This window comes from Callithrix jacchus, chromosome 4 (assembly GCF_049354715.1).
Source record: "Callithrix jacchus isolate 240 chromosome 4, calJac240_pri, whole genome shotgun sequence".
NCBI classification, from domain to species: domain Eukaryota; kingdom Metazoa; phylum Chordata; class Mammalia; order Primates; family Cebidae; genus Callithrix; species Callithrix jacchus.
In genome coordinates, this window is record NC_133505.1 from 106498504 (window position 1) to 106526123 (window position 27620).

Sequence of the window (27620 nt, forward strand, 5' to 3'; positions counted from 1 at the left end):
TAGGTTTCCATTACCAGTCTACCAAACTAGAGATACTCAGAGTAAAATCAGAAAAATAGAAAGCAAGAATAGAAACATATTAAAATTACTCAGCTTCTGAGTGGTATTTGACAGGCAGGTTTATGAATGGAAACAACATTGTCTAGCACATTTCTCATCCTAAAGACAAGAGAAGTAGCATCAGGGCCTTCAGATCAACCCTAATGCCACTGACTTTTAATGAAACAGGGAGGGTTTCAAAGACCTGTCTGGACCCAAGCATGGAATGGATGTAATGAGCTCTCCTTAACTAGTTTACTTTGAAATGAACAAAGGGAAGCATTAGCGACAATCAAGGCTTTAGCTGTGGTGTCCATTTAAATGTGTTTATAAAGCCATATAATTATCCCAAGGTGAAAATTCCAGTGCATTCTACATATTGCTCTATCCTTTACTCACGAGATCATTATTATGGGTTGCCAAATAATGGGGAAAAAAGGGTAAGTTACTGGCATTTAATGCCCAGAAAGGTTAAACATTTGTGATATGTGTGACAGTCCATAAAACAAAGGCTGGCCCTCTCCAACACATCAATAGTGCCCTCATTGAAAAACATTGCTATGACCGAATGAACCTACAGACTATTCAAGTCCATATTTGAAGCAAGAAAATACAAAACAAAATAATACATGAGGAATGTAAATGCACACATACTACAAATTCAATTGACATAGTTAATAATTAACTACATAATTTCTATACTCTCTGATGCTTAAAATAGGAATCATTTTTACTCACTTGTCAAAACTAAGCATATTTGGCAAACACTAGAAAAATTAGTAACAGAGTGAACTTTTTAAATCCCATTTGTTCTGATTTGTAAATCAAAGAAAACTATTTGATTGTTCACTCTAGTGTCACATCTAGAATGTGATGAACCTGCCCAGGGCCTAATGCTTGGAGTTTGGAAACCTTTCCACCTGCTCTTACCATGGATCCTGTGTACTGAAGCGATGTGAGGCATGCTGTTTTCATAGGCTTCTCTGCTTTCTGGAGAGGCCTTGGTTAGGGGCAAGGCTGCACGAGAGCCCCACCAGGGCTCCCTCCCGGCCTGCGGCGTTCCCAAGAAGTACCTGCCTGCCTCACACCGGCCTCCTTCACAGGCCTGGGTATGGAAATGCCTCTCCTCCACCAGCCTGGAATGGTCAAGCGCAAAGCCATAGCAGAGAGAGCTGCGGTCGGAGAACTGTCTGTAGGCGCATGATGCATCATGCTGGGAGCCAGGCCTGTCGGCGGGATCCAGAAGCTGCGGAGAGGCTGTGTCAGTCAAGGGACTTCCACCCCACTGGCTGTCATGATCAGATTCTGATCTTTCCGTGTGAAATCCTGAATACTGAAACCAAGTAGGGGAGAAAAGTCCATTTCAAAAATCAATCAATCAGTAAGAAAAAACAAACAAACAAAAAAACCACCCTTAAGGTCTAATTGTTGTGAGGGCGACAAAATAATCATTGTTTTGGCACCAGGGCTGTGCACACCTAACTTGGAATTACTTAATTCATTATGATGCTTCCAAAGAAAATCCTTTCGGCTACTGAAAACAGGAGATAAAAACAATAATGGCAAACATAGACTGAAGTACTAGACACTGAATGAAGTGCTTCATATAAACTATCCACGTAGCTCCTATAGTAAACCCTTACTGGTGCTATCAGTATTCCCAGTTCATGGATAGAGAAGCTAAGGTTCAGGCAGAGAGAGTGATTTGCCCAAAGCCACAGTGTTAGCAGGTGACAGAACCAAGATTCAAACCCAGGTTCTTCATCTACCCTAAAAGTATTGCCAAAGAGAGATTCCAGGTAAGCTCCATATTTTATTTCTATTTGTTACATTATTTTTCTTTCTTTTTTTTTGACAGTGTCTGGCTCTGTCCCCCAGGCTGGAGTCAGTGGCATGATCATGGTTCACTGCAGTCTCTACCTCCTGGGCTCAAGTAATCCTCCCATCTCAGCTTCCTGAGTAGGTGGGATCAAAGGTGCACAACCACACACAACTAATTTTTAAATTTTTTTAGAGACAGGGTCTCACCTTGTTGCCCAGGCTGGTCTTGAACTCTGGAGCTCAAGCAATTCTCCCACCTCAGCCTCCCAAAGTGCTGAGATTACAGGTATGAGCCACAACACCCAGCTTACATTTTTTCTTAATTAAAATAGACAAACAAAAACCTAAGGTTTAAGGCATCAATGTCCTGAAATTTAATCTTCATGCTTGACTGTTAACTCTCTGAAGGCCATGCTGGATAGATGGCAGAGTAATTAATAAGTGCTTACCCAATTCAATTACCATGTAACTCTTCTTCTTTCTTTCTTTTTTTTCTTTTTTTTTTTTTTTTTTTGAGACAGATCTTTGCTGTTGTTGTCCAGGCTGTAGTGCAACGGCATGATCTCAGCTCACTGCAACCTCCACCTCAGGGGTTCAAGCAATTCTCCTGCCTCAGCCTCCTGAGTAGCTGTGATTATAGGCATGTGCCACCACACCTGACTAATTTTGTATTTTTTTTTTTAGTAGAGATGGGGTTTCTCCATATTGGTCAGGCTGGTCTCAAACTCCCAACCTCAGGTGATCTGCCCACCTCGGCCTCCCAAACTGCTGGGATTACAGGCATGAGCCACCGCATCTGGCCATTACATGTAACTCTTAAGAAGTCTTGTTCCATATGAGAGTTGGGTCTATTCACTAGGATGTGCCTCTTGCTTTCGAAGTTAAAACTTGAAATATGCATAGGGGTCACCAGAAAACAACAAGCCAGAGGCATTGCTGTACCTTGTTGGAATTAAATAACTTATCTACTACCAGACTATTTGGTCATATTTTGAAAGAAAACATAAAACACTTGATAGATCTCCCTAGGAAGTATGCTCAGTTTGAAGGCCCTCACAAGCCACTAAAATACAGAATCTAATAATAATTTTTACCAGTTTTTGTTTGCCTAATCCCAAACAATTCTGGGTACTGTAAAGAGATTACCTACTGTAACAATGATGGATGCCATTTATTGAGAGCTTATTATGTGTCTGGCAATATGCTAATCATTCCATATACATTTTGCCATTTAGTCCTCACAACCACCTGAACATAATACAGTTCCATTTTATAGATTGAAAAAAGGACATTACTACAAGTTTTAATAAGATGCCACCTCACGCCTCACCTCACTAGGCACTGTCTAGTCTCAAAGCCTGAGCTCAAAACCATTATTTTACATTTCAGATAAAACACTGTTAAGGAAGAAAGGAGAGAAAAAAAAATCCAATATTAGGGAGATTTGCAGAGAAGTGGCAGAAACTGTTTCACAGTCCCAGGAACCAAAATAGAAGTCCATTTTAGACCAAAATAAACAGGGGTGGGCATGTGTGGTGTTGTGGAGAAAGAAGAAAAGTTTCTAGGTTCCACTGTTGTAAACCTTGTTGCATGCTAGTTGAGAAAGTTTCACCCATGATGAGAACTTCACAGACAAAACAAATTTTCTCCTTCCCACTAGTCCAACCCTGAGCCGGAAGAAGAATCCTGGCTCTTCCCATTTCAGTACAAAGAGGCAACTAGTGGAGGGCTCTTGGAGACAGAGAAATGAACTACACAGCTTCCTCTGGGGAATCTTCAAAGTATGCCAATATAGCATGCTCAGAACAGAATCCTGTACAAATTCCAGGTTGAGATACTTCCTTTGCCATTTCTGATTGTTACTTTAATTATTTTCTACATGCACATATGGACTATCAGCATATTCCATCAAGAAAAAAATAAAAAATTCACCTTCCCTCTCTGCAGGGTGGGTTATAGTGTAGGAGAATTCAAGACATCCTGGGGCTCAGTTGCTATACCATGTCTTCCACATGCCATCAGCCTCTTCTCCCAGTGAACACCAGACTCTCTTTTCACAAGATACCACCTCCACTTTCCACAAAGCAGGGCTGGCGCTTCTGAGTGCTAGACATGTGCTTCTTGAGAGTACCATCCATGTGCTTGCCTCAGAGAAACTCAGACCATTAGTGTTATTCCAAGCAAGGAGTTGCCTAGACTCTGCTTGTTTTTGTAAAAGTATAAACCAGGTCTATTTCTGAGGTACTCCAGTCAAGACTTTTGAGCCCTGTTGAGAGGGGGAAAAGCTTTTCCTGAGTGTGTATTGGAAAGTGCTATTGGCGCAGCAGAGAAGAACATTCTGTCCTTCAATCACAATGAAAATTCAACAAGAGACAACCTGGGCATACAGGAGGTATACATTTCAAGAGCACCCAAAGAAGAATTTGAAGGATAAGCCTCTTGACAATAGGCAGGAAACTACAGCAACAGCAAGTGAATTGCCCTGAGATACTCAAGCAGGCAGAAGTTGGGTGGATCCAGGACCTCATGCTGCTTAGGAGATACAGAGGAAAAGCTTTGCAGTAAACCTTTGTTTTCAAGACCTATAAACTTGTACCAGTGGGCACCATCAAACCTCTGAGCCAAGTTCATCCCTTTAAAATGAACTGTACTTGATGTAAACTCTGTTGAGGACACTACAACCACATTACTTAATCCACTTAATCCAAAATATTTCAGGTGTTTATTAAATATTTGAGAAAAGAAAAGGCAGAAAGAGAGGAAGGCAGCCAGCCAATATATGTAGCATGTGCAGTGCAATGAATGAATGACGCATAAAAATGCAATAGTGAGTTAGATTAAACCTTATCTAACTTGTCTTTCAGTTCTAATACTCTGTACAGTATAATCCTTTTTAGTCTTGAAATATATGATTCCTGTGCCTGTCCCTACATCTCAGTTATTGGAATAAAATAATTACTGAGAACTATAATTCAAGTCCACAAATTTTTATTGTCATCATTATAGAAAGAAAGCTATTGTGTAAATTATAAATTTACTACAATGCCAATTTTCCCTCCAAGTATCCCATTATGGCACAATTTTATTAGGAATTGCATGATGCCTTTTGGTCAATAAATTAATACATTCTACAGGCTTCTGAGATTAAAGGATAATGGCAGCCACTGTAATCTGGATCTGTCCACACATTCTGCCCTCAAAACCTCTAAGGTCATGAAGAAGCACAAATTAAGTCACACACAACCCATATTATCAGGATTACTTGGAGGGAGAAAATGTGACAAACTTCAATATGCTGAACGGATTTTTGACAATTCAGTGAAGGAAAGATAAACTTCTCAACAAATGGTGCTAGCGTAATTGGACATTCACAGGCAAAACCAAATAAATCTCAACTTAAGTGTCATAGCTTATATAAAAAATAACTCAAAAGGTTCACAGACTTAAATGTAAAACATAAAATTATAAAGCTTTTAGAAAATAACAAAACCTTCAAGATCTGGGGGAAGGTAAGAAGTTTTTAGACTTGACAAGAAAAACACAATCCATAAAAGAAAAAAAAGATAAATTGAACTAGAGCAAAATTAAAATCTTTTGCTTCAAGAAAGACCTTGTTAAGAGAATGAAAAGACAAACTACAAGCAGAGATAAAAAGCATTTACTAACTACATATATAACAAATGACTAGCCTCTAGAATATATATAGAAATCCCAAAATGCAACAACAATAACAACAGAAAAGGGTGAAAGATATGAAGTGGCACTTCACTGGGTGAGATATACAGATGGCAAATAATCATATGAAAAGATATTCAACATCATTAGTGACTAGGAAGATGCAAATTAAAACCACAGTGAAATATCACAATACACCTATCAGGCTGGCTAAAATGAAAAATAATGACAACACTCATTGCTGGCAAAGATGTAAGAAAACTGGATCACTCATACAATGCTGGTGGGAATATAAAATGGTGTATTTATTCTAGAAAACAGTTTGGCAGCTTCTCAAAAACTAAATGGGCTATTACCATATGTAGTCCAAGACATTTATCCCAGAGGAATAAAAACTATATTCATATAAAACTTGCACAGGAATATTTATAGCAGCTACTTCCCTTCACTTCCAAGTCCTCTTTAATTGTTCCATTTTTTTCAATATGGCAAAATACACATAATGTAAAATTTACTATCATCCATTTTTAAGTATATAGTTCAATGGCACTAAGTACATTCATGGAGCCATGCAACCGTCAGCACCATTCATTTCCAGAACTCTTCATTTTATAAAACTGAATTCTGTACCCATTAAAGAATAACTCCCCATTCCCTCTTCCCTCCAGTTTCTGACAACCAGCATTCTACTTGTCTCTATTACTTTGACTATTCTAGGCACCTCACAAAGTAAGTTCATAAAGTATTTGTCTTTTTGTGACTTGTTTATTTCACTTAACATTATGTTTTCAAGGTTTTCCATGTTGAAACAGGTGTCAAGATTTCCGTCTTTTTTCAAACTGGAGAGTATTCCATTGTATATACCACAATTTGTTTATCCATTCACCCATTGATGACACTTGGGTTACTTCTATCTTTCGGCTATGAAGCTACTATGAACATGAGTGTACAACTATGTCTTTGAGACTTTGTTTTTAATCCTTTACTGTACATAACCAGAAATGGGATCGCTACATCATATGATAATTCTATTTTGAATTCTTTGAGGATCTGCCATACTGTTTCTTGTAGAAGCTGCACCATTTTACATTTCCATCAATAGTACACAGGGCTCCAATTTGTCTACATCCTCACCAACACTTGTTTATGTATGTGTGTGTCTCTGTGTGTGTGTGTGTATGTAGTAGCCATCCTAATGGGTGTGAGATGCTATCTCTTTGCAGTTTTAATTTGCATTTCCCTAATGATTAGTGATGTTGAGCATCCTTCCACAGGCATATTGGTCATTTGTAAATCTTTGGAAAAATGTCTATTCAAGTCCTTTTCCCATTTTTGAATTGAGTTGCTTTAGTTGTTATTGTTGTTACTGAGTTGTTATAGCTTTATTTTTAATAACCAAAAACTGGAAACAATCCAGATTTCCTTCCAAAGATGAATGTTTAAACAAAATATGATATATTCATACCATGAACTATTACTCAACAATAGAAAACAATGAACCATTGATACATGCACCAACATGGGTGAATCTCTAGTGAATTATTCTGAGTGAAAAAGTCAATTCCAAAGGCAATATGATTCCATTTATACAATATTCTTGTAATGACAAAATTACAGATATGAAGAACAGATTAGTGCTTGCTAGGGGCTAATGACAAAAGCAGGAGCAGGAGAAAAGTAGATGTTGTCATAAAAGGGCAACGTGAGGGATCCTCGTGGTAGTGAAATTGTTTTGTATGTTGATAGTAACAATGCAATATCCTGGTTGTGATATTGTACTACAGCTTTGCAAGATGTTACCACTGGGGAAACCAGATAAAGAATAAATAGGTACTTTCTGTGATAACTGCCTTTTAATTTAGAAGTATATCAAAATCAAGAATTTGATTAAAAACAAAAATAGACAAATCTGGAAAACATTAAATATAGCATAATGCATACAGTAAATATTAAATAATATGACAGCATTGACTCAAACATATCAACCTCATCAATTAATGTGAATTGGTTTAAATCATCAGTTTTTAAAAAGGATTTTCTGATAATATATAGAGCAAAACCCAGTTCTATACTGATCATGTGACATGCCTGAAGCACAGTGTTTCAAACGGCTAAAAATAAAGGGAAAGGCAAACATAAACAAGGCAAATATCAACAATAAGAAACCAAGAATTGGGATTGTAAAACCAAGCAAGGTAGAATTCAGGCTTTAAAAAAAGCATTAAATAAAACAAACAAAACAAAAGACATTTTATGTTGCTAAAAGCCAGAATTTAAAATGAAGATGTAACTTATGAATATTTACACATCAAATAACATTGCAATGCCATCTATATAAAGCAGGAACTATAGGAGATACAAAGGAGATATAGAAACATTCTGACAAATAAAAGACTAACATACCCCTCAGTAACAGAGTAAAGTAAATTTTAAAAATAATAAAGACTACAGAAGACTTAAAAAAAAAAGAAAATTAATCAGTTAAATTGTATGGCTATATATCACTTCACATACTGATATCAAAGAAAGAAACTTCTTGATGTAGATGCCCACTCATCAAAATCGAGCAAATATTAGGTCGTAAAGAAAACCTCAGTAAATTTCATGAAGTAGAAATATAAACAACACTCTCTGATGACAATGAATAAAACATGGAAATTAAAAACAAAATTAAAAAATAAAACTCTTCAATCTGATTAAAAAAAAACTTTAAACCCTTCAGGAAAATAGGGGAAAAAAACACAAATTACACAAATTAAATACAGAATTTTGGAGGTAAAAAATGGTAAATACTACATATCTGATCCTATGGGATACAGAGCTTTAGATAGCTCTACATAGGAATGATAGGGACATGTCAAAACAAAACAGGAGCCAGCTTGAAGGAATTCCCTCTAGCCAAATACAGAAAAACTTAAGCAAAAGTAAATGACAGTAATGAATAAATTGTAACCCACTAAGTAAATCCATGGGTCCAAACTGATTAACTAATAAATGGGGAAACATAGAGGAATCTTCCTTACAGTAGAGTGCCAACTGATAAATATGGAGGGAGTAGTTGAGTTAGAAAATTAACATTTTGCAATCACCTCAATAAAAATTTATCTGGGCACAGATGATCATGGATGATAAATCTAGGGTAAAAACTGGTGAGAAATAGGCTATTTTTATGGACTTAAAGGTTTCCCCACAGATTGCTTTTTAATTAGAAGGGAATAAAAACAGTTTACAGTAGAGAAACCAAATGACACTTTGACCAGGTGATCAAAATTAACATTACCAACCAACTCAGAAAGATGGACATCATGTGCCTCTGAATGTGACAGACACTCTGAAGACACAACCTCACTTACGACATATTCCAGTGAATCATGTATAACCAGAATCCAACCACAAAGAAGTAGCACACAAACTCAAATTGAAGAACAATTCTGTAAAATAACTGGGCTATGTTTTTCAAAAACGCCCATAATATGAAAGAAAAACCAAGTCTAAAGAACTATTCAGATTAAAGGAGATGAAAGAAACATGAAAATTAAATACAATATAGACTCCTAGACTGAGTCCTGTACTAGAAAGGATATAGCAAATGCTATTAAGAACATTACTGGAGAAATCTTATATCTTACACTTGTAAGATTAGATAAAAACATATTATTAATATTAAATATTCTGATATTGATAATTGTGCTGTGGTTATATAAGAGAATATTCTTGTCCTTAGGAAATACACATCAATGTACTAAGGTTTGGGTAGAGGCCTGAGATATATAACCTACTCTATAATGGTTCAAAAAAATAAATAATAGTGAGGAAAGAGGGAGGAGAAAGAAAAAAATGATAAAGCCAATGTGGCAAAATGTTAAATACTGGTGAGCCTAGTATACAAGAATATACTATTCTTACAACTTTTCTCAAAGTATGTAATTATTTTAAAATAAATATTTGAAAATCAGAGAAATCTCTTATAGTAAATTTATGCCTTGTTTCTTCTATAGAATCATTTCAGACAAAGCCATTACTTAACACAACATTTTTCTGAAGAAATGGAAACTTGTTTTAATAAAGCTCCTATTTCTTTAAATATCTTTGTTTTTATTTCTGATAATTAATATTGTGCATAGGAAAATACAAAGTTATCAACTAAGGATTTCAGTACAAACCAACCTTGGATTCAGACTGGGCGTATCCTGATCTACTGTCATTTGATATGACTTGTACAAAGGATCACTTTCCTTGGGCCTTGGTTTTCCCATTTATAGAATAGGAATAGACTATCTTATAGGATTTCAGTGAGAATCATATAAACAATGCATATAACAGCACTAAAAAGTACAAAAGGTACAGATGTGTATATGTCATATAAAGGTCCTTAATCACTTTCACTTAGGTAAACAGAAATGGTTGCCATCTTGTAAAAATTATTTTCTGCCATAGACTGTGTTGCCTAGAAAACCATGTTTTCAGTACCATCTTATAGGCAGATAAAAGATAAGATATGTATGTTAAAGGATTTTTTTAAAAAAATCAATATTCCCAACTGCAGAAACAAATCAGGCCACTAGCCAGTCATCTAAACAGTAGGACCTTTTCTTCTAAATACTCCAGTTTTCGAAGCTGGAATGTAGTTTGGTACCAACAGTTTTTAATCATTTACAATTTGATTAAGAGCCTAAGGATGTGTTTTAAGAGTGGAGAGGAGGGAGAATCATGGTCAATTAAGTTTCATGCAAGCCTGTGGATGGTTCTCCTAGCCTTTTTTTGGTATTGACACTATTTCAAGTAAAACAGTCATGCTTTATGGGCTATAGAGTATTTGCTATTCTTCCTCTGGAAAGGTGACAATGGGCTGGCCACAGTGGCTCATGCTGTAATCCCAGCACTTTGGGAGGCTGAGGAGGGCGGATCACGAGGTCGGGGGATCAAGATCATCCTGGCTAACACAGTGAAACCCTGTGTCTACTAAAAATACAAAAAATTAGCCTTACATGGTGGCACATGCCTGTGGTCCCAGCTACTTGGGAGGCTGAGGTAGGAGAATTGCTTGAACTTGGTAGGCAGAGGTTGCAGCGAACTGAGATAGTGCCACTGCACTCCAGTCTGGGTGACAGAGCAAGACTCTGTCTAAAAAAAAAAAGTAACAATGTTTTCTCCTTTCAGTTTCTAAAGCTAAGAAACTGAACGATTTCTTCATTCTCATTAGATTATATCAATCAATTAAGACAGTTCAGTGAAAATCTATCTTTAATTTTGCTGAAACCTCTCCTTTTTTAGAAAGTTTTTTGTTGTTGTGAATACTTTGCACCTTAACTTATCCTAATTTCATATTAAAGTTTTAATTTTCAAAACAAGCATTCATTTTGCAAATTAAAATATGAGTCAGATGACGGATGCCCTTGTTCTCATGAAACATGCAATCAAATGCCATCCACCAAAAGGGGGCTGAGGCCGGCAAGCAGAGAGCTCAGATGACTGCCAAAGCTAGATTTCAGATGACATCCACAGTCCCCCAGTTCTCCTTTGGAATTCAGCTTGTAACGAAATCATTCCTTCTAGAAGAGACTGATAGTTCATCAGGTTAAAGGCTTGAGCCATCCCTTAGGGCTTAATGTGCACCCAATGGGATCTATTTTAAAAAATCATTCTAACATTCAAATATTTGTTGAGTGCCTGCTATGTGCACGGCAGCATGCCAGGTGATAGAAAGAAATACAGCCCCACCTTTAAGGTGTTCACATTAAAAGGGATATAAATAATGCACAGAACATAACTTTAATACTATTTAGAAAAGGCAAAGATCTGAATAGAGAGAAAAACAATATAGTTTAGGAGTTCAAAGAAGGAAAACATCACTGTTTCCTTTAGTAGATAAGTTATTTAGGAAAAAGGAAACGAACTGTGACTTAAGAAGCAACTTAATATATGATTTGCTTATGCTAACTAATACCCATAACAACAATATTTACCATTATAAAGCACTTGCTATGCATTAGTCACAATGCAGATTCCACACTGTTTTATTAAATGCTAACAACATCTTAAAAATATTATTAGTCTCTTTACAGACATAACAAATAAGGTTCAAAATAGTTTTTTGCCCAAAGTTGCATGATTATGAATTTTCAGAGAAAAGTTGTAATTCCAGAACCCTTTCTTTTTACACGGTCTGTACTTAGATATACTATACTTAGGTAAGTATGGTTTCCTACCCTCTAAGCAGTAACAGATTTCAAGTCCCCAAGCATATTTTTACAAAGGGTACTTTCTCCAACTCTACACCCCGTAAACCATCTTGACACACCCTTAGGTATGTCCTCTAATCACTGAAACAGTTTCCTACCACAAGCACACCCAAAGATACTCTTCTTTTGATTACGGTCCTAAGATTCATGCCTGCTTCAACAGCATGTTCCAGACAGGTGCTCTGCATTCATCCGGATGTGGCAGCAACCACCCAGCCCAGGAAAAATGCCAGATGTTCCAACAATAGATGTCACAGTTATCTATTTTTATTCTGGCAGCTCATTGAGGTTTTTATCATTTATAGCTGTAAAATATATAAAGAGACCCTCTTCTGGTAAAGTCCTGTTTTTCATGAAAAACTTTCACTCTATCAGGCATGAGCAGCTTTCCTCTTGATTTGTGTCTGAACCATGAGAAAAAAAATCACAGATGCAGACTGCATTGCACTAAGAACATATGCATGCTTTTAAATCACTTTTATCTTTTTTTTTTACTAATGTAACCCTGAAACATAAAATATGTTCTTTTTTTTCATTCACTGTTATGGGAAGAACAGATGGTGAAAGGGTTAGATTAAAGTAATACAGCATGTCCATTAAAATAACCCCCACTTCTCGGGATGCTTCCCTCAAACAGGAGTCCCGTTTACTATAAAGAATGGCTTTGGCTTACACACATTGGAAATTGCTGGGAGTTTTCTCAGAAACAAACATAGGAGTAAGAGATAAACTAATGTCAGAATTAAGTGTATTTTTAAATGACAATAATGCAATATATTTTGCTAATCTGAGAGGCTGATGGAAACCATGTGCCTGTGATAATGTAACTGAACAGCAGTCAAAAAATAAAGTTTATTTCTAACTTGAAAAATTTTAGTACCTAGAAAACATAACTAAATAAAGCTGCAAAGAGAATATTAAGTAGAAATTATTTTCTACATTCCTGAACTCCTACAAATAATAAAAATTTTTGCTGCCATTTCATTTCTAATTTATTACCTTATTAATAAACAGCAAGAATAAATCTATATAATATATATTAATAAAAGCTAAGTATAATATGATTTTTAGACAAATCTCATAAATATTTATCATTGGAAAAGAACCCTCCTGAGATATGTTTATGAAATTCAGTTCAATTACATATAGTTTCTAAGGAATTAAGCTTTAAAAAACTTCGAGAAAAGTTGGAGAATATATTCTAAAAGAAAAATTTTATAAATCTTGGGTCACATTCCACAGTTGAGAATAATTTTGCTAGAGGAACTGAGCAGTAAATATGCCCATTTATACTATAAATAATTAGAAGGTAAATGATTATTCAAAATTCAATTATTAGAAATTTTAAATATTTTGGCCATTTCTTCCTTCATTTTAAAGAATGGTATGAATTATCACCTTCCCAAAATCAATTTTAAAGTATTTATTCACAAGATTTTCCCCATTATTTTATAATTTGATTCATTTATGGTTTAATCTATTATTTATTGTGGTTTTTTTAACCTTTTATCCACATTTTTAGTTGTATTTTGCTCAAAAAAACATTCTGGTAAAAAAATCTTTTATACCTATAAATTATCTGATATGTTTCATAAAGTAGAAACATGGGAAGTTTTTAAAATATGCCTCAAATGTGGTTTGAAATGTCATAGGCCTTCTCTTAATCCACTCCACCCACCAAAAAAGTTACAAAAATGTTCCCGGGATTTGGTTCACTCATTTTTCTCACAGAAAAGTAACCATAGTCGACATCTCATTAGCTGTCAGGGTGATGTGCAGCTGGAAGGGAATCAGCACGCAGGACCCAGGGCTGAGTTTCCTTCAGTGTAACTCTATAAGGAATCTCCTATAGAATTCCATGTGGAGAAAATTGTTCCCAAACCATGAAATCTACAATCCATTCCTTTTGTAGATCCAAAGGTGAAGTCTCAAAGACTTGCAAGCATTTTAATTGCACTGAAGATTTTAAACAGGTAATAACTAATTAAAATAAGTATTTAAGTTATTTTCTGTCATGACATCCACAGCTGTGAATGATTTTAAGTATATCCCAACTTGCATAGATAGTATAGAAATAGTTCTAGCCCACTGGGTAAAAACCTGGATTTCTAGAACCAGTAGCAATAATTTTAATGGCAGTCATCTTCCATGATGGGTTTCAGGCATGAGCCAGAATCACTTTGATCCTTTCACTGATGCTCTGACTGACTCTCCGATTTTTCACATATAAGTGGCAGATTAAATGGGTTTGAATTAGATGGGTACAGGTGGTGCCACCTGCTCCAACCCCTTGTTGCAGCTTTGTTTGGTCTTCCACTGCTTTATTCTGTGATTGAACAAAGGATGAACTGCCCAAGCTGCTCTTGGCAGTGTCCTAGAACTAGGCCAACAGATTGGCAGACATATTACCCACTTTCTGTACGCTGAAAGAAGAGGTCGATCCGATTTGTAATCTTGTAAAAAGAAATTGAAACTTAAAGGCCCTCCACCAAGTTAAGCAACTGTGCTTCTTCTAAGTCAAGTACAGTAAAAATGAGGAAAACTAAAATAATATAAACTATATTAAACAATATACATCAGAACCTTTTCCTCAAGTTTCACTGCAGTATAATTGACAAATAAAATTGTATACATTTATGGTATACAGCATGATAAATTTAAATATATGTTTACACTATGAAATGAATACCACAAACAAGTTTGTTAACACATTTGTCACCTAACATCATTACCTTCTGTGTGTCTGTGGTGTGAAAACTTAAGATTACTCTTAGCAACTTTCAGGTGTGCAATACAATATTATTAACTATAGTTATCATGCTCTACATTAGACCCCCAGAACTCATCCATCTTATAACTGAAAGTTTGTACCCTTTTGATCAACATCTCCACATTTCCTTCACCCTCTGAGCCCTGACCACTATCGTTCTCTGTTTCTATGAGTTTAATTTTCTTAGATTTTACATATAAGTGAAATCATGCAGTATTTATCTTTCTCCATGTGGTTCATTTCACTTAGCATGATTATCCACTTTGTTGCAAATGGCAGAATTTCCTTCTTTTGTGGCTGAGTAATATTTCATTGTAAATAAATACATTTTTAATCCATTCATTCATCAATGGACATTTAGGTTGTTTCCATGTCTTCATTTTGAATAATGCTGCAAGGAACATGGGACTGCAGACACCTCCTCAACATACTGATAATTTTTCCTTCAGGTACATAAGAAGTGAGATTGCTGGATCATATCAGGGTTCTATTTTTAATTTTGTGAAGAACTTTCATACCATTTTCCAAAATGGCTGTACCAATTACATTCCACTAACAGTGCCAGGGGTTCACTTTTCTACACATCTTTGTCAACACTTATCTCTTGCATTAACAACCATCTTAACAAGTATGAGGTGAGGTGATATCTCACTTTGATTTGCATTTCTCTGATGATTAGTGATGTTGAGCACCTTTTCATGTATGTGTTGATCATTTGTATGCCTTCTTCAGGAAAAGGTCTATTGAGGTTTTTTGGTGATTTTTAATAGAATAATTTCTTCTTTTCTTTATTTTTTCTGTCTTTCTCTTTTGTTTATTTTGCTATTGAGTTGTACAAGTTTCCTATATGTTTGGGATATTAACTCTATCAGATACATAATTTGCAAATATTTTCTCTCACTCCAAAGGCTGCGTTTTCATTATATTGTTTCCTTTGCTATGTAGAAGCTTCTTAGTTAGATATACTTCCATTGATTTATTTTTGCTTTTGTTGCCAGTGCTTTTGGTGTCATATTTGAAAAATCATTGTCAAGACATACATCAAGGAGTTTTTCCCTGTTTTATTTTTTCTAGAAACTTGCAGTTTTTACATTTAGGATTTTAATCCATTCAAGTTACTTTTTGTGAGTTGTCTAAGATAAGGGCCCAATTTCATTCTTTTGTATGTAGATATGTGGTTTTCCCAGTACAATGTAGTGAAAAAACTATCCTTTCCCCATTTTGTGTTCTTGGCACCTTTGTCAAATGTTAGTTGATATGTGAGTTTATTTCTGGGCTCTCTATTCTGTTCCACTGGGGTATGTGTCTGTTTTAATGCTCGTACTATTATTATATTGATTATTACAGCTTTGTATAATAATATTGTTTGGAGTTTGGAAGTGTAATGCATTAATAATTGTTCTTGTTTCTCAAGATTGCTTTGGATATTTGGGGTCTTTTTTGGTTCCATATAAACTTGATAATCTTTTTCTATTTCTCTCTTTTTGTTTCTGGTCTTAGAAGGAAAGCTTTCTGTTTTCACCATTGAGTATAATGTTAGCTGTGGGCCTGCCCTGTTGTGTTACGTTCATTCTATACTAATTCGTTGAGCATTTTTAATAATAAAAAGATGTTTAATTTTATCCAATGCTTTTCCTGCATCTATTGAGATGATCATATGATTTTATCCTTCATTTAGTTAATGTGGTATATAACATTTATTGATTTGTGTATGGAACCAACCTTGCATCCCATGGATAAATCCCACTTAATCATGGTGTATGATCCTTTTAATGTGTTGTTCAATTTTGTTTTCTAGTAATATGTTGAGAATTTGGGTGTCTGTGTTCACCAGGGATACTGACATGTCATTTTCTTTTATTGTGGTGTCCTTTTATGGCTTTAGGTATCAGGGTAATGTTGGCCTTGTAAAATGAGTTTGGAAATGTTCCTTCTTCAATTTTTTGGAAGAGTTTGAGAAAGATTGGCATTAATTCTTTAAGTGTGTGGGAGAATTCACCAGTGAAGTCATCTGATTTTAGACTTTTCTGTTAAGAGGGTTTCGATGATTGATTCAATCTTCTTACACAGTATTGATGTGTTCAGATATTCTGTGTCTTAATGATTCAGTCTTGGTAGGCTGTATGTTCTAGAAATTCATGCAGAAGTGTAAGTTTCCGATTTATTAGCATATAATTGTTCATGGGGGTCTCTTATATTTCTGTAGTATCAGCCATAATATTTCCTCTTCCATTTATAATTTTATTTGTGTCTGCTATCATTTTTTTGGCTAATCTAGTAAAGATTTGTCAATTATGTTGCTCTTCTCAAAAAAACACTCTTTTTTTATTAATCTTTTCTATTGTTTTTCATTTTCTATTTCATTTATTTCTGCTCCAATCTTCATTAATTCCTTCCTTTTGCTAAACCTGGGTATAGTTTGTTTTTTACCTTATAGTTCCTTTAGGTATAAAGTTGGGTTATATGATAGTTTCATTTTTTTCTTAGTGTGTTTATAACACTTTCCTCTTAAAACTGCTTTTGCTGCATCCCAGACATTTTTATATGTTGTGTTCCCATTTTCAATCATCTCAAGATATTTTTTATTTCCTTTTTTATTTATTCTCTGACCTATTGGTTGTTCAGGAGTTTTTTAATTTCCATGAAACTGCGAATTTTTAAATTTTCCTCCTGTTACTGATTTTTGGTTTCATACCACTGCAGTAAGAAAAGATACTTGACATAAGTCCAACCTTCTTGAATTTATTAAGACTTGATTTGTGGCCTAACATATGACCTATCCTGAAGAATGCTCTGCATGAGCTTGAGAAAATGTATATTCTGCATCAGATCCTTGACCTTACAGGAAAACAAAGAAATTCAATGCAATATAATATGCTAAAGGAGTTTTCTAAAAATCTGTGAAAGAAGGAAGAATTAAATCTACATTTCTTAGCTAAAGATAAACCAAATTCAACTCATTAACTCTAGAAGGGTGAAATCCCACCATAAACTGTCAAATGAAGCACTGTTCTCTTTAAATTTACTGTTTAGTTTTAATAATATTTTATTCTATAGATTTTGTTAAGATAAATTTCCCTAGATACATTTTGATAGTAGATTCAGCCATTCTCCTCTTCTCTTCAGCTGGGGAGCAGAATCACAAATTCCAGCATCACTTCCATTAAGCCGGGAGCAGAGGTTTCCCATTTGATTTAGCACAGTCGCTCCCCTCTGCTGCCTGATTTCTTTTTTGATACTAACTCTTCCCCTGATCCAAACCATGCTACACTATAGAATAGTGACATGTTGAACATAAATTATGACTTATGCCCAGGAATCTGTGGGGATTAGAGGTGGAGCTGCAGCTGTGCTTTGATGGGTGGATAGGATTTGAGAAGCAAGTTATCCTCAGGCAGAGCAAACAAAGTCTAGCTAGAGTGGAGTGCTGACATGGGAGTGGAGTTGGCAGGTGGGCTCGCATGGGTAGAGTGAGTAGAGTGAGGCAGGCAATGGGCCGGACTGTCAAGATTTGATGTCATACTATAATGAATGAGGTACCCCGGTAGGTAATTAAGCAGAGAAGGTAAGGCATAATGAAAATGATATTTCAGGAATCTTACTCTGGCAGAAATGATCAGAGACCAAAAGGACAATAAAGAGGCAGATGAGGTTGTCTAAATGTAATGTCCTGTTCCAGAGAGCCTGAAACCAGACAAAGACAGTGAGGAGGGACCCAGAGTCAAGAAAAAATTGTGAAGGAATGTGACCCTGACAAGGCCTTTGGTGTTCAAAAGATCAAAAACCAAGTCAAACAAACAGATAATTTCCTTTATCTCATTACATACCACATGCGGTTAAATGATGTTTACATTTTAAACTTTTCCCTTTATTATCGAGAAAATCCATCTTTCATAAGCATAACACTATTAAAGATGTAGCATAAAAAAGTATACAAATTATTAGAAGAAGAATAAGAATGTAATCTAGAAAGACTCTAATTATCATGAGAACAGAGCCCTAGAACTAGGGCTGAGCCATAAACAAACATGGGTAACTGAAATGGAAGATAGAGTCAAATGGCATTTCCTGCATAGCCCCTCAACTGCCAACGCAAGTATTTTATTATCAAAACACACACAAAAAGCAAATATCAGCTGTCACGTATTTCCATTTTATACTGGAGATGACAGTGAGGACAAGAAGACTAGAAAACCCAGATCAGGACTGGAAATGGATGGTTTTCTGTCCCTGGAGTATGAGACACAGAGTGCTTGTTCAAAGTTTTACTGTCAAAAGAACCCTTAGATTCCACCACATCTAATTCCTCCTCAGCACTTAGGTATTTGATTTGTATTAGAGGATGTGTCATTTGTCAGACCATCCCTAGGTTGTTTTGTCTTTTCACAGAGGTTATAAATTTCTTAGTAGCAGTATGTTCCCCTCCTCATGGGGTTTTTATATCTCCACAGACAATTAACAAAGTGTTTCCACACTCTTTAAATTTATGTATTTATTCATTCATTCATTCCATTAGCATTTAGTGAGTAAATATGTGGAAATGGAAGGGGAGTGAGGTGGATATGAAAAAGACATGTCATTACTTTCAAAGAGATTATAGTCCAAGAGAGGAGATATGATGTGTCTAGAAGGCAGTAGAAGGCAGATTATCCTAAATAGGGGTCCGAAGGAGAATTATAACTCAGCAATATTTTATGGAAGAGATGGCACTCAATCTGGACCTTAAGCTGAATTTTGAAAAAAAGTGGCAATGCATGTAGAAATAAATGTATAAGCACAAGCATGAGGGCAGAAAAAGACAAGGCATTCAGCAGACAGTGAGTAGACCAGTCTACCTAGATCACAAAGTTCAGGTAGGGGACCAATAAGAGAGAATGCTGTAAAGGTTATTTAGGGCCCAATTATAAATGACCTTGAGGAACAGCTAGGGCCATGATGAGTCTCCAAGCACTAATGTGATCAGTGGTCTCCTAAGGTCAATCTGGGAGACATGGCAGACTGAGAAGGAAAATTTTCCAAAATAGGGAGAAAGTTAAGATGCTGTTAAAATCACCCAGGCTGAGGGAGCTCCCAGGACACAGGCAATTGAGGGAAGAAGAGTAAATGGGTGAAAGCATAGAAAATCACAAAATCACAGCTTGGGCTGGGCATAGTGGCTCATGCGTGTAATCCCAGCACTTTGGGAGGCTGAGGTGGGAGGATTACCTGAGGTCAGGAGTTCAAGACCAGCCTGGCCAATATGGTAAAACCCTGTCTCTATTTTAAAAATTTAGTAAATTAGCTAGCTGTGGTGGCAAGTGCCTGTAATCTCAGCTAATAGGGAGGCTGAGGCAGGAGAATTGCTTGAACCTGGAAGGTGGAGGTTGCAGTGAGCTGAGATCATGCCACTGCACTCCAGCCTGAGCAACAGAGCAATACTCATCAGAAAGAAAAGAAGAGAAAAGAAAAGAAAGGAGGAAAGGAGAAAAGGAAGAATGGAAGAAAGAAAGAGAGAAAGAAAGGAAAGAAGGAAGGAAGGGATAAAGGAAGAGAGAGATAAAGAAAGAAATAAGGAAAGAAAGGAGGAAAGGAAGGAAGGAAAAGAAAGGAAGGAATGAAAGAAATAAAAAGGAAGGAAGAAAGAATGAAAGGAAGGAAGAAAGAAAGAAAGAAAAGAAAGAAAGAAAGAAAGAAAGAAAGAAAGAAAGAAAGAAAGAAAGAAAGAAAGAAAGAAAGAAAGAAAGGAGAGATTACAGCTGGGTGTTGAGAGTGAGCATGAGTCTGGTCCTTAAAGGGGCACCCAGACTACATCGGGAGTTTATTAACTGTCATCTTGCATCCTCTCTGCAAATCTTGTAAACAAGGATAAACCCAATCTTGCTGATAACTTCCCATGACATGTGAGCTCTCTAAGCCTAGGTGCTATTGGTTCTCTCACTATCTGCTCCCAACTTCTGCCTCCAGATCATTGCTGGAAGGGCAGGTCAGCTCCCAACACATACCAACACCACCACAGTCACCACACTGACACCACCATGTTCCTTTATCTCATTATATACTACATGTGTTTAAATTATATTTACATTTTGATCTCCCCCATTGAATCTGTAAGCTCTCTGGGGTGAGGACGGTATCCTCAGGACTTAACACATCCCATCACTCTCTTGCTTCTTTCTCCATCTACCCCATCACCTTGGTGGGATCATCCATCCATTGACCCATGCACTCACTCAATATCTACTAAGGACTTCTAGGTGGCCAAGGCAATCTGGTTACCAAGAGCAACATCTCTTGTCCTCATGAACCTTACCTTTACTGCCCCAAAATTTCTTCCTTTTACCATGTCATTGTTGTTAGGTCTAATTTCACCTTCCTCATTTATGCTACTTTTTCTCATTTTTTTCTTCTCATTGGTCTTTTCTTTTTCAATAATTCCTGCTGCCTTACCAAGAAAACTAATGTGACTAAATTTGGCCATTGTTTACTTAACTTTTGTGAGATTTGTCATTAAATTCTCACTATTGAGAATGCATTCAAAATCCCATGTATCAGTGAATATTATAATGTTATGATAGTAAACATCAATAAAATATTATACCTAAGATATACACCCATTTAAGTAAACTAATGTAAAGGTATACAATTCTGTATCTGATTCCATGTACCTACTTTATCTACCATAAATAACTATCTTATACTGTTGTGCTCCAAAGCAAGGTGAAGGCCAAAGAAGTTCTCTATAATGGCTTAGATAAACTGCATTGAAAACAACCACTTTTGCCTATCCCTACTGTCGTTTCTCTTCCATCTCTTCACCCTTCTATACACTATGTCTTCTAAAATGTTCCCTTTCTCTATGCTCCTTTACCATGCATATTTGCTCAACAAAATTGTATGTCCTTCATAGCAGACTTCACTAACTTATTTTAAATAAGGCACCCTGGTTCCTCCTGGGATCCATGTGCTGGGTAAGGAGAGAAAAACAGGATAGTGACAAATACATCTGGAAGTATAAGAAAGTTAATTAATGGGGAATAGTGTGACCAGAATGTGATTTCGTACAGCAATTATGAAGAAACCCAGTTTGTGAACAGGAATGGATGGGCAGAAGCCAATGGTTCCTGGACACTGCTGTCTGCCCCTTGCCTCAATCATATGCCAAGGGAATAAAAGGGCAGAAATTGTGCCCTTGAAACCCTAGGACCAATGGCATCTTATAATTCCTCTCTAACAGGTTAGCTTTGCCTCCCCAACTAGACACAAATCTCCTAAGAATTCACCTGCATTACTTTATTGCACATCATAGTATTTAACTAAATGCAAAAATTAGTAAAAACCAAACTGCAGAGGCCTCACCCCACTGAGTAAAACGTTTTCTAAAATAATAATCTGAGATTCGTTTAAGAAAACCATCTAAAAAGACTATAAAGTCCTACTCTAACAATCTTCTAAAATTTCAACAGGAGAGGAAGACTAACCTCAAATTTATACATGGCCAGAAAATACAAATAAACCTATCTAGTATAAGACTTTCTAGAAAGATAACCTGAATTTTTCTGACAAAATGCATTAAAATTTTTTTGTTGTTAGTGGTCAGGGATTAGATGTTTTGGTGTTTCATATAAAACATGAAATGAAGGAATATCTATACCAATAGTGATTAAAGTGCTATGTATAAAGGGATAACTATGCTTAAGAAATTATTGACCCTTCTGATCTCTGTGATTTAAAAAGTCAATCTCTCAGCACAGTAGTCACTGGTATATTTTTGAGGCCAGAGAAAACCTTTGCAAAAGAAGAGTTTCTACCTTCACCAAAAGGAAGCCAGATTGTGGGCAATGAAAATTAAGAGGGTTCTGTGGGATTATTTAAGGTAACAGATGTGGAATAAAATCTGCAAGTGCTACCATGTATCTGTGGCAAGTGATTAAATACTTTCAGATTTCAGAAGCATATAGTCTTCTGTATGCACTATTATTACTAAATTATATAGTGTATTGGTTATTACTGACTAGGGAAAAGGCAAGAGGAGGGCAGGATGATACAATAAAACAGGATGGCACACACTGTCTGTAATAAATGTAACTATAAACATGCCAATGAGAAGTTTAAAAGGGAACTCTGGAATGAGGAGGCAATTTATTCATGATTGACATGACTAAAACACCAAGGTAACATCCAACTGATGTTAATGTGGCTGTAACTAGTTTCATTAAAATAGACAGAAAATATTGTAGCAATTTCTAGCAGATAAAGTCTTTGAAACAAATTCTATAAACTCAGTATTTCTAATTCAACAGAACTATGAAAAATACATTGCTATTTTCGTAAGCATAACAAACCTTATAACAATAAAATACAACTGTCATAACGGTAAGATTGCTACCATACAGCAGCACAGTAGCTATGGGCAGAATCTTTTGAAATTAGCTATAATATTTTTTACAATTCTTCTAAAACAATTTTATTTTGACTCTCCTGTCCCAAGAGTTACAAAGGTATCTGAGTCATTCATTAAGTGGCCATAATATAATCAAGTCTAAAATCATTCCTAAGGGCTTCTTTACTAGAAAGGGACCTAAGTTTCGTCTACTAATGCAGACAAACTGAATGGAGGTTGACAGTGCAGAACCGTCATCTTCAGACAAACATAGCCACTATAAGTTCCAGCTCCCTTTCTAGCCTCATGCATTTCAGGGAAATCACTTCTCTTCTAACTACAAGCAGACAGAAAGAGCAGACAATAAAACACAGATAAGACAACTCTGGGGTAACTGCCAAACTTCACTCATACAATGGGCCCCAGTAAAACAGTGGGCCTTAATAAGCACACTCCTTTCCCTTCAGGTGTACTATGATAGGGAAGCTCAAAGCAGACTGGAGGGCATGCCTGCAGCTGCAGGAAGATGTATGGGAACAGACATACAACTCTCCCTCCCAGATAAGCACAACAAAGAGACACAGAAGCAGTCTAAGACTCTAATAATCTCTCCCACCCTGAATCCTTAAAAACTCTTTGAAAGAGAGTATGGCTCTGACCTAACTCAGCCAGAAGCCCCTCTCAGGTTTATTTTCTAAAGTAAACCTGTCCTTGTTGACTGGCAAGCCACCCTTCATGTTTCTCTCTTCTTTCTTTAATTCTTACAGTGATAGCAAATTACAGTTTGTGCATGTCTTGAATATTCATATAAGGATGCCTAAATAATTCCAAAAGCAGTGTTACTGTCAGCGATTTGTTAGGTATCTGTTAGAAATTTCTAGATATGCCTAATACATATTAGTCAGAGCAAACACCCTAATGATAGAACCACTAAATCACCATTTATATAAGTAACTAAAGAGGCACAAGACATTGCCCTACGAGGCCAATTTTGCTTTTGCTCTGCAAACTGCCTCTTGAAAATTTTGATGAGAATTTGCATGACAAAAATATGTAAATAACAAAAAAGACCATCACCTTATTTTTGAAAAAATGGACAGAAATATTTAAAATTAAATACAATTAAAAGCTTTATCATTTAGTCACTAAAAAATAATTTATTTGGCAGCTATTAACACAAAAAAGAGAATCCAATTTGTGCATCAGTAACTACTAAAAGTAAGCTTTAAAAGTATAATTTCCAAATATCCATAATCAAAATATATTTATGACAAGAAAAGATACAAACAACCAAGGAAAAGACATTTTATCCATTCTTCCTCTAGAGTACCTTTTTATTTCAGGAGAGAACTTTAGTTTAGATCTTCATAGACTCAAACTAGACCATTAAAATTAGTCCCCTAAATAGTTCTCCTTGCTTCGATCACATTAATCCTTTCATTTCCTGTTCAAAACCTTTACTAGTTCTCAAAAAAACAAACTCTAAACTCTTTGGCCTAGCATATAGTTGATATCAATCTATGTTTCCAAACACATCACTTTTTCTTTGCTCTCATCAAAAGATATCAACCCTCCTCTACTCCAACCCCAGACCCAATCATATTAACAATTTATTCTCGCACTTCCTCATAATCTTAGGCTTTCTGAAGTTCCCTCTCCTTTCCCCTATGCCCATATACCTGAGTTCTACCCTCAACACCAGGTCTCCCACAACACCTTTCTCAGCCAGGCCAGAGTCCATATTGCTCACACCACCTGCAATGTCCTTTGTATACACCCTCTCCTAGATGCTACTTATTCTAGTATATAATTTATGACTTCATTGGTACTTCAAAACTTAAGGGCATTTCTCATACCACTTTTTTGTAGTCTAGTACTTTTTATCCAACCCCTAACTCCCAAGTATCATGATGGCCAGAGAACTATCTTTTTAATGCAGGTATTCAGCTAGCATCTGCTAAGTCAAAGACATACAATAGCAATGATGCATGAAAATTAAAAGTGATTTCTTAACAATATACAAACAATTTGGACCAAATAAGGTTTTTGAGAAGCTAATTTTTAAAAAATTCTGAGAATTTAGAATCCAAGATGGAGGGCTTCTAAGTTGCTTTCCTCCAACAGAAATGGTGATGAGTTTGCCCTGGAGATCATGCTTTTCCAGTGTGCCCTAGAGGAACCTCTCAGCCTATGACAATTCATTGTTCACTTGTCTGTCTATACCGGCAAGGATAGCATGTTTTATTTCTGCTCTCTAAGTTATCAGCAACCCATGCATTAGGAACTCAGTTAGTAATTGACTTAGCACCATCATTATCCAAACACAATTAAAGAATAACCTTAACTAGGCAGATAAATGTTAAATAAGGTTAATTTATGATGTGCAATTTCAAATGAAATGTACAGTTGAAATTCTAAGGATTAATTTATATAAATATTAACCACAATAACAAATACACAAACTTCAAGATAAATCCTATGTGAACATATGTGTGTGCATGTGAATTTTTATACATCATAGAACTCTTCTAAAAGAAAGAACAATTTTGGAGAGAAAAAATGAGGAATGGGCACTTTGGGAGGCCGAGGCGGGAGGATCACTCAAGGCAAGAAGTTTGAGACTAGCCTGGCAACAAAGTAAGACTCCCATGTCTACAAAAACTAAAAAGTAATTTTAAAATTAGTGGAGCATGTTGTTGTGTGCCTGTAGTACCATTTACTTAGAGAGCTGATACAACAGGGAAGTATTGCTTGAGCCTAGGAGTTCAAGGCTGCAGTGAGCTAGGGACTTGCCACTGCACTCCAGCCTGAGCAACAGACTGAGACCCTATCTCTAAAAATAAATAAATACATAAATTAAAAAAGAAAATTTTCTACTTTCTACTCATCTATACTCCTTTTCTTTAAACCATAGAACATGTATAACTTTCAAATTAACTCCTCTCTTTCCATCCTCACCACATAGAAGGGATAGTCTAATGGTAGTTAGAACATTTAGTCTACTGTTAGTTTGAAATAACAGAAATGTTAGATATTAAGACCTGAGCATGAAAGAAAACAGACTAGATAGTGAGGCTTTGAAGGTCCAATAGGAAGATATTATTTTCGTGGTTTAATTTCTATATAACAATGGACAAATTCCTTCTACTTAGTACTTTCTAATTTAAATTCTTCTTTCATCTATGTGTCCAACACATCTATACATTAAAGGAAAGAACTACCCAAAGGCATAATCCATCCTTCCAAGTAGTAAAAAGAAATCATAAAACGCTCTTCCCAAGGTACAAGATAGCAATAAGAAAAGCTTCTCATTAGATGTTCTGTAAAAAGCAGCAGCTCCTGGCTGGGCATGGTGGCTCACGCCTGTAATCCCAGCACTTTGGGAGGCTGAGGCAGGTGGATCGCCTGGGGTTGGGAGTTTGAGACCAGCCTGGCCAGCATGGTGAAACTCCGTCTCTACTAAAAAATTAGCCAGGCTTGGTGGCAGGCAGCTATAATCCCAGCTACTGGGGAAGCTGAGGCAGGAGAATAATTTGAACCCAGGAGGCAGAAATTGCAGTGAGCCAAGATCGCACCATTGCACTTCAGCCTGGGCAACAGAGCAAGGCTCCATCTCCAAAGGAGGAGGAGGAGGAGGAGGAGGAGGAGGAGGAGGAGGAGGAGGAGGAGGAGGAGGAGGAGGAGGAGGAGGAGAAGAACAAGAAAAAGAAGAGGAGGAGGAGGAATTTCCTTCTCTGCAGTGACTTTGACTAAAATATATACTCTATAAGTAAAGTGCCCAGTCCTTACATTGGAAGTTATACACTGAAAAACATCTGGGCATTACACATCTACTCTCCTTTCTTTTGCCAGAGTAAAGAAATCTGATCTTCTGTGGAAGATTTCAAGCCACGTGACATAAGTCTCAGAGGGAGAGACCACGTTCTCATCTTCATACACCAAGCCACTAAAATAATCTAGCAAATAGTAGCTTCTTAGTGACCACTGGTTTAGTGAACAACATTCTCTCACATAGTAGATACACTTATAGATATCAACAGAATAACATAAGTCTGACAAATAAGGAAACAATAGTTTCTATACTCACCAGATTGTTATTTTTACTTATAAAATATATTTTAAAATAAATGATAAAGACCACCTTGAGGAATAAGTGACTCAGAAACTAGTTTTGTTTTGTTTTCGTTTTGTTGAGACAGAGTCTCACTGTAGCCCAGCCTGGAGTGCAATGGCTTGATCTCAGCTCACTACAACCTCTGCCTCCCGAGTTCAAGCCATTTTCCAGTCTCAGTTATACATTGAAAAGACATTTTCCAGTCTCAGCCTCCTGAGTAGCTGGATGACAGGCAGACACCAAAGTGCTGGGGTTACAGGCATAAGCCACCCATGCCCAGCCTCCAGTTTGGTTTTATACTAGCCCAGGTAGCATCTCCTGAGCTACTCTAGTGAACTGCAGGAGGTTTGACATGATGCTATTAAAAGAGAAGGATGGAGATAAGGAGGCTACAGGATATTGGGAGTGGATAATTCTCAGTCCTGTCCTACTTCCTTCAGGCCAGGAAAGCTGTGTACACACTTTGACATAGTCTAGCTTTCTTTTTTTTTTCTTTTTTTTTTTTTTTTTTTGAGATGGAGTTTCACTCTTGTTACCCAGGCTGGAGTGCAATGGCGCAATCTCGGCTCACCACAACCTCCGCCTCCTGGGTTCAAGCAA

The 27620-nt window shown here is 36.3% G+C and overlaps 1 protein-coding gene across 2 annotated transcripts in view; it reads right to left on the reverse strand.

Moving 5' to 3' along the window:
* Positions 1–27620, reverse strand: part of SIM1 (SIM bHLH transcription factor 1) — an 81723-nt gene that overhangs the window by 7163 nt on the left and 46940 nt on the right. For both annotated transcript variants that reach the window (XM_002746862.5, XM_054254288.2), the window contains exon 11: positions 970–1372. In XM_002746862.5, the coding sequence (XP_002746908.1) occupies positions 970–1372 (403 nt within the window). The remainder of the gene's footprint in view (positions 1–969; positions 1373–27620) is intronic.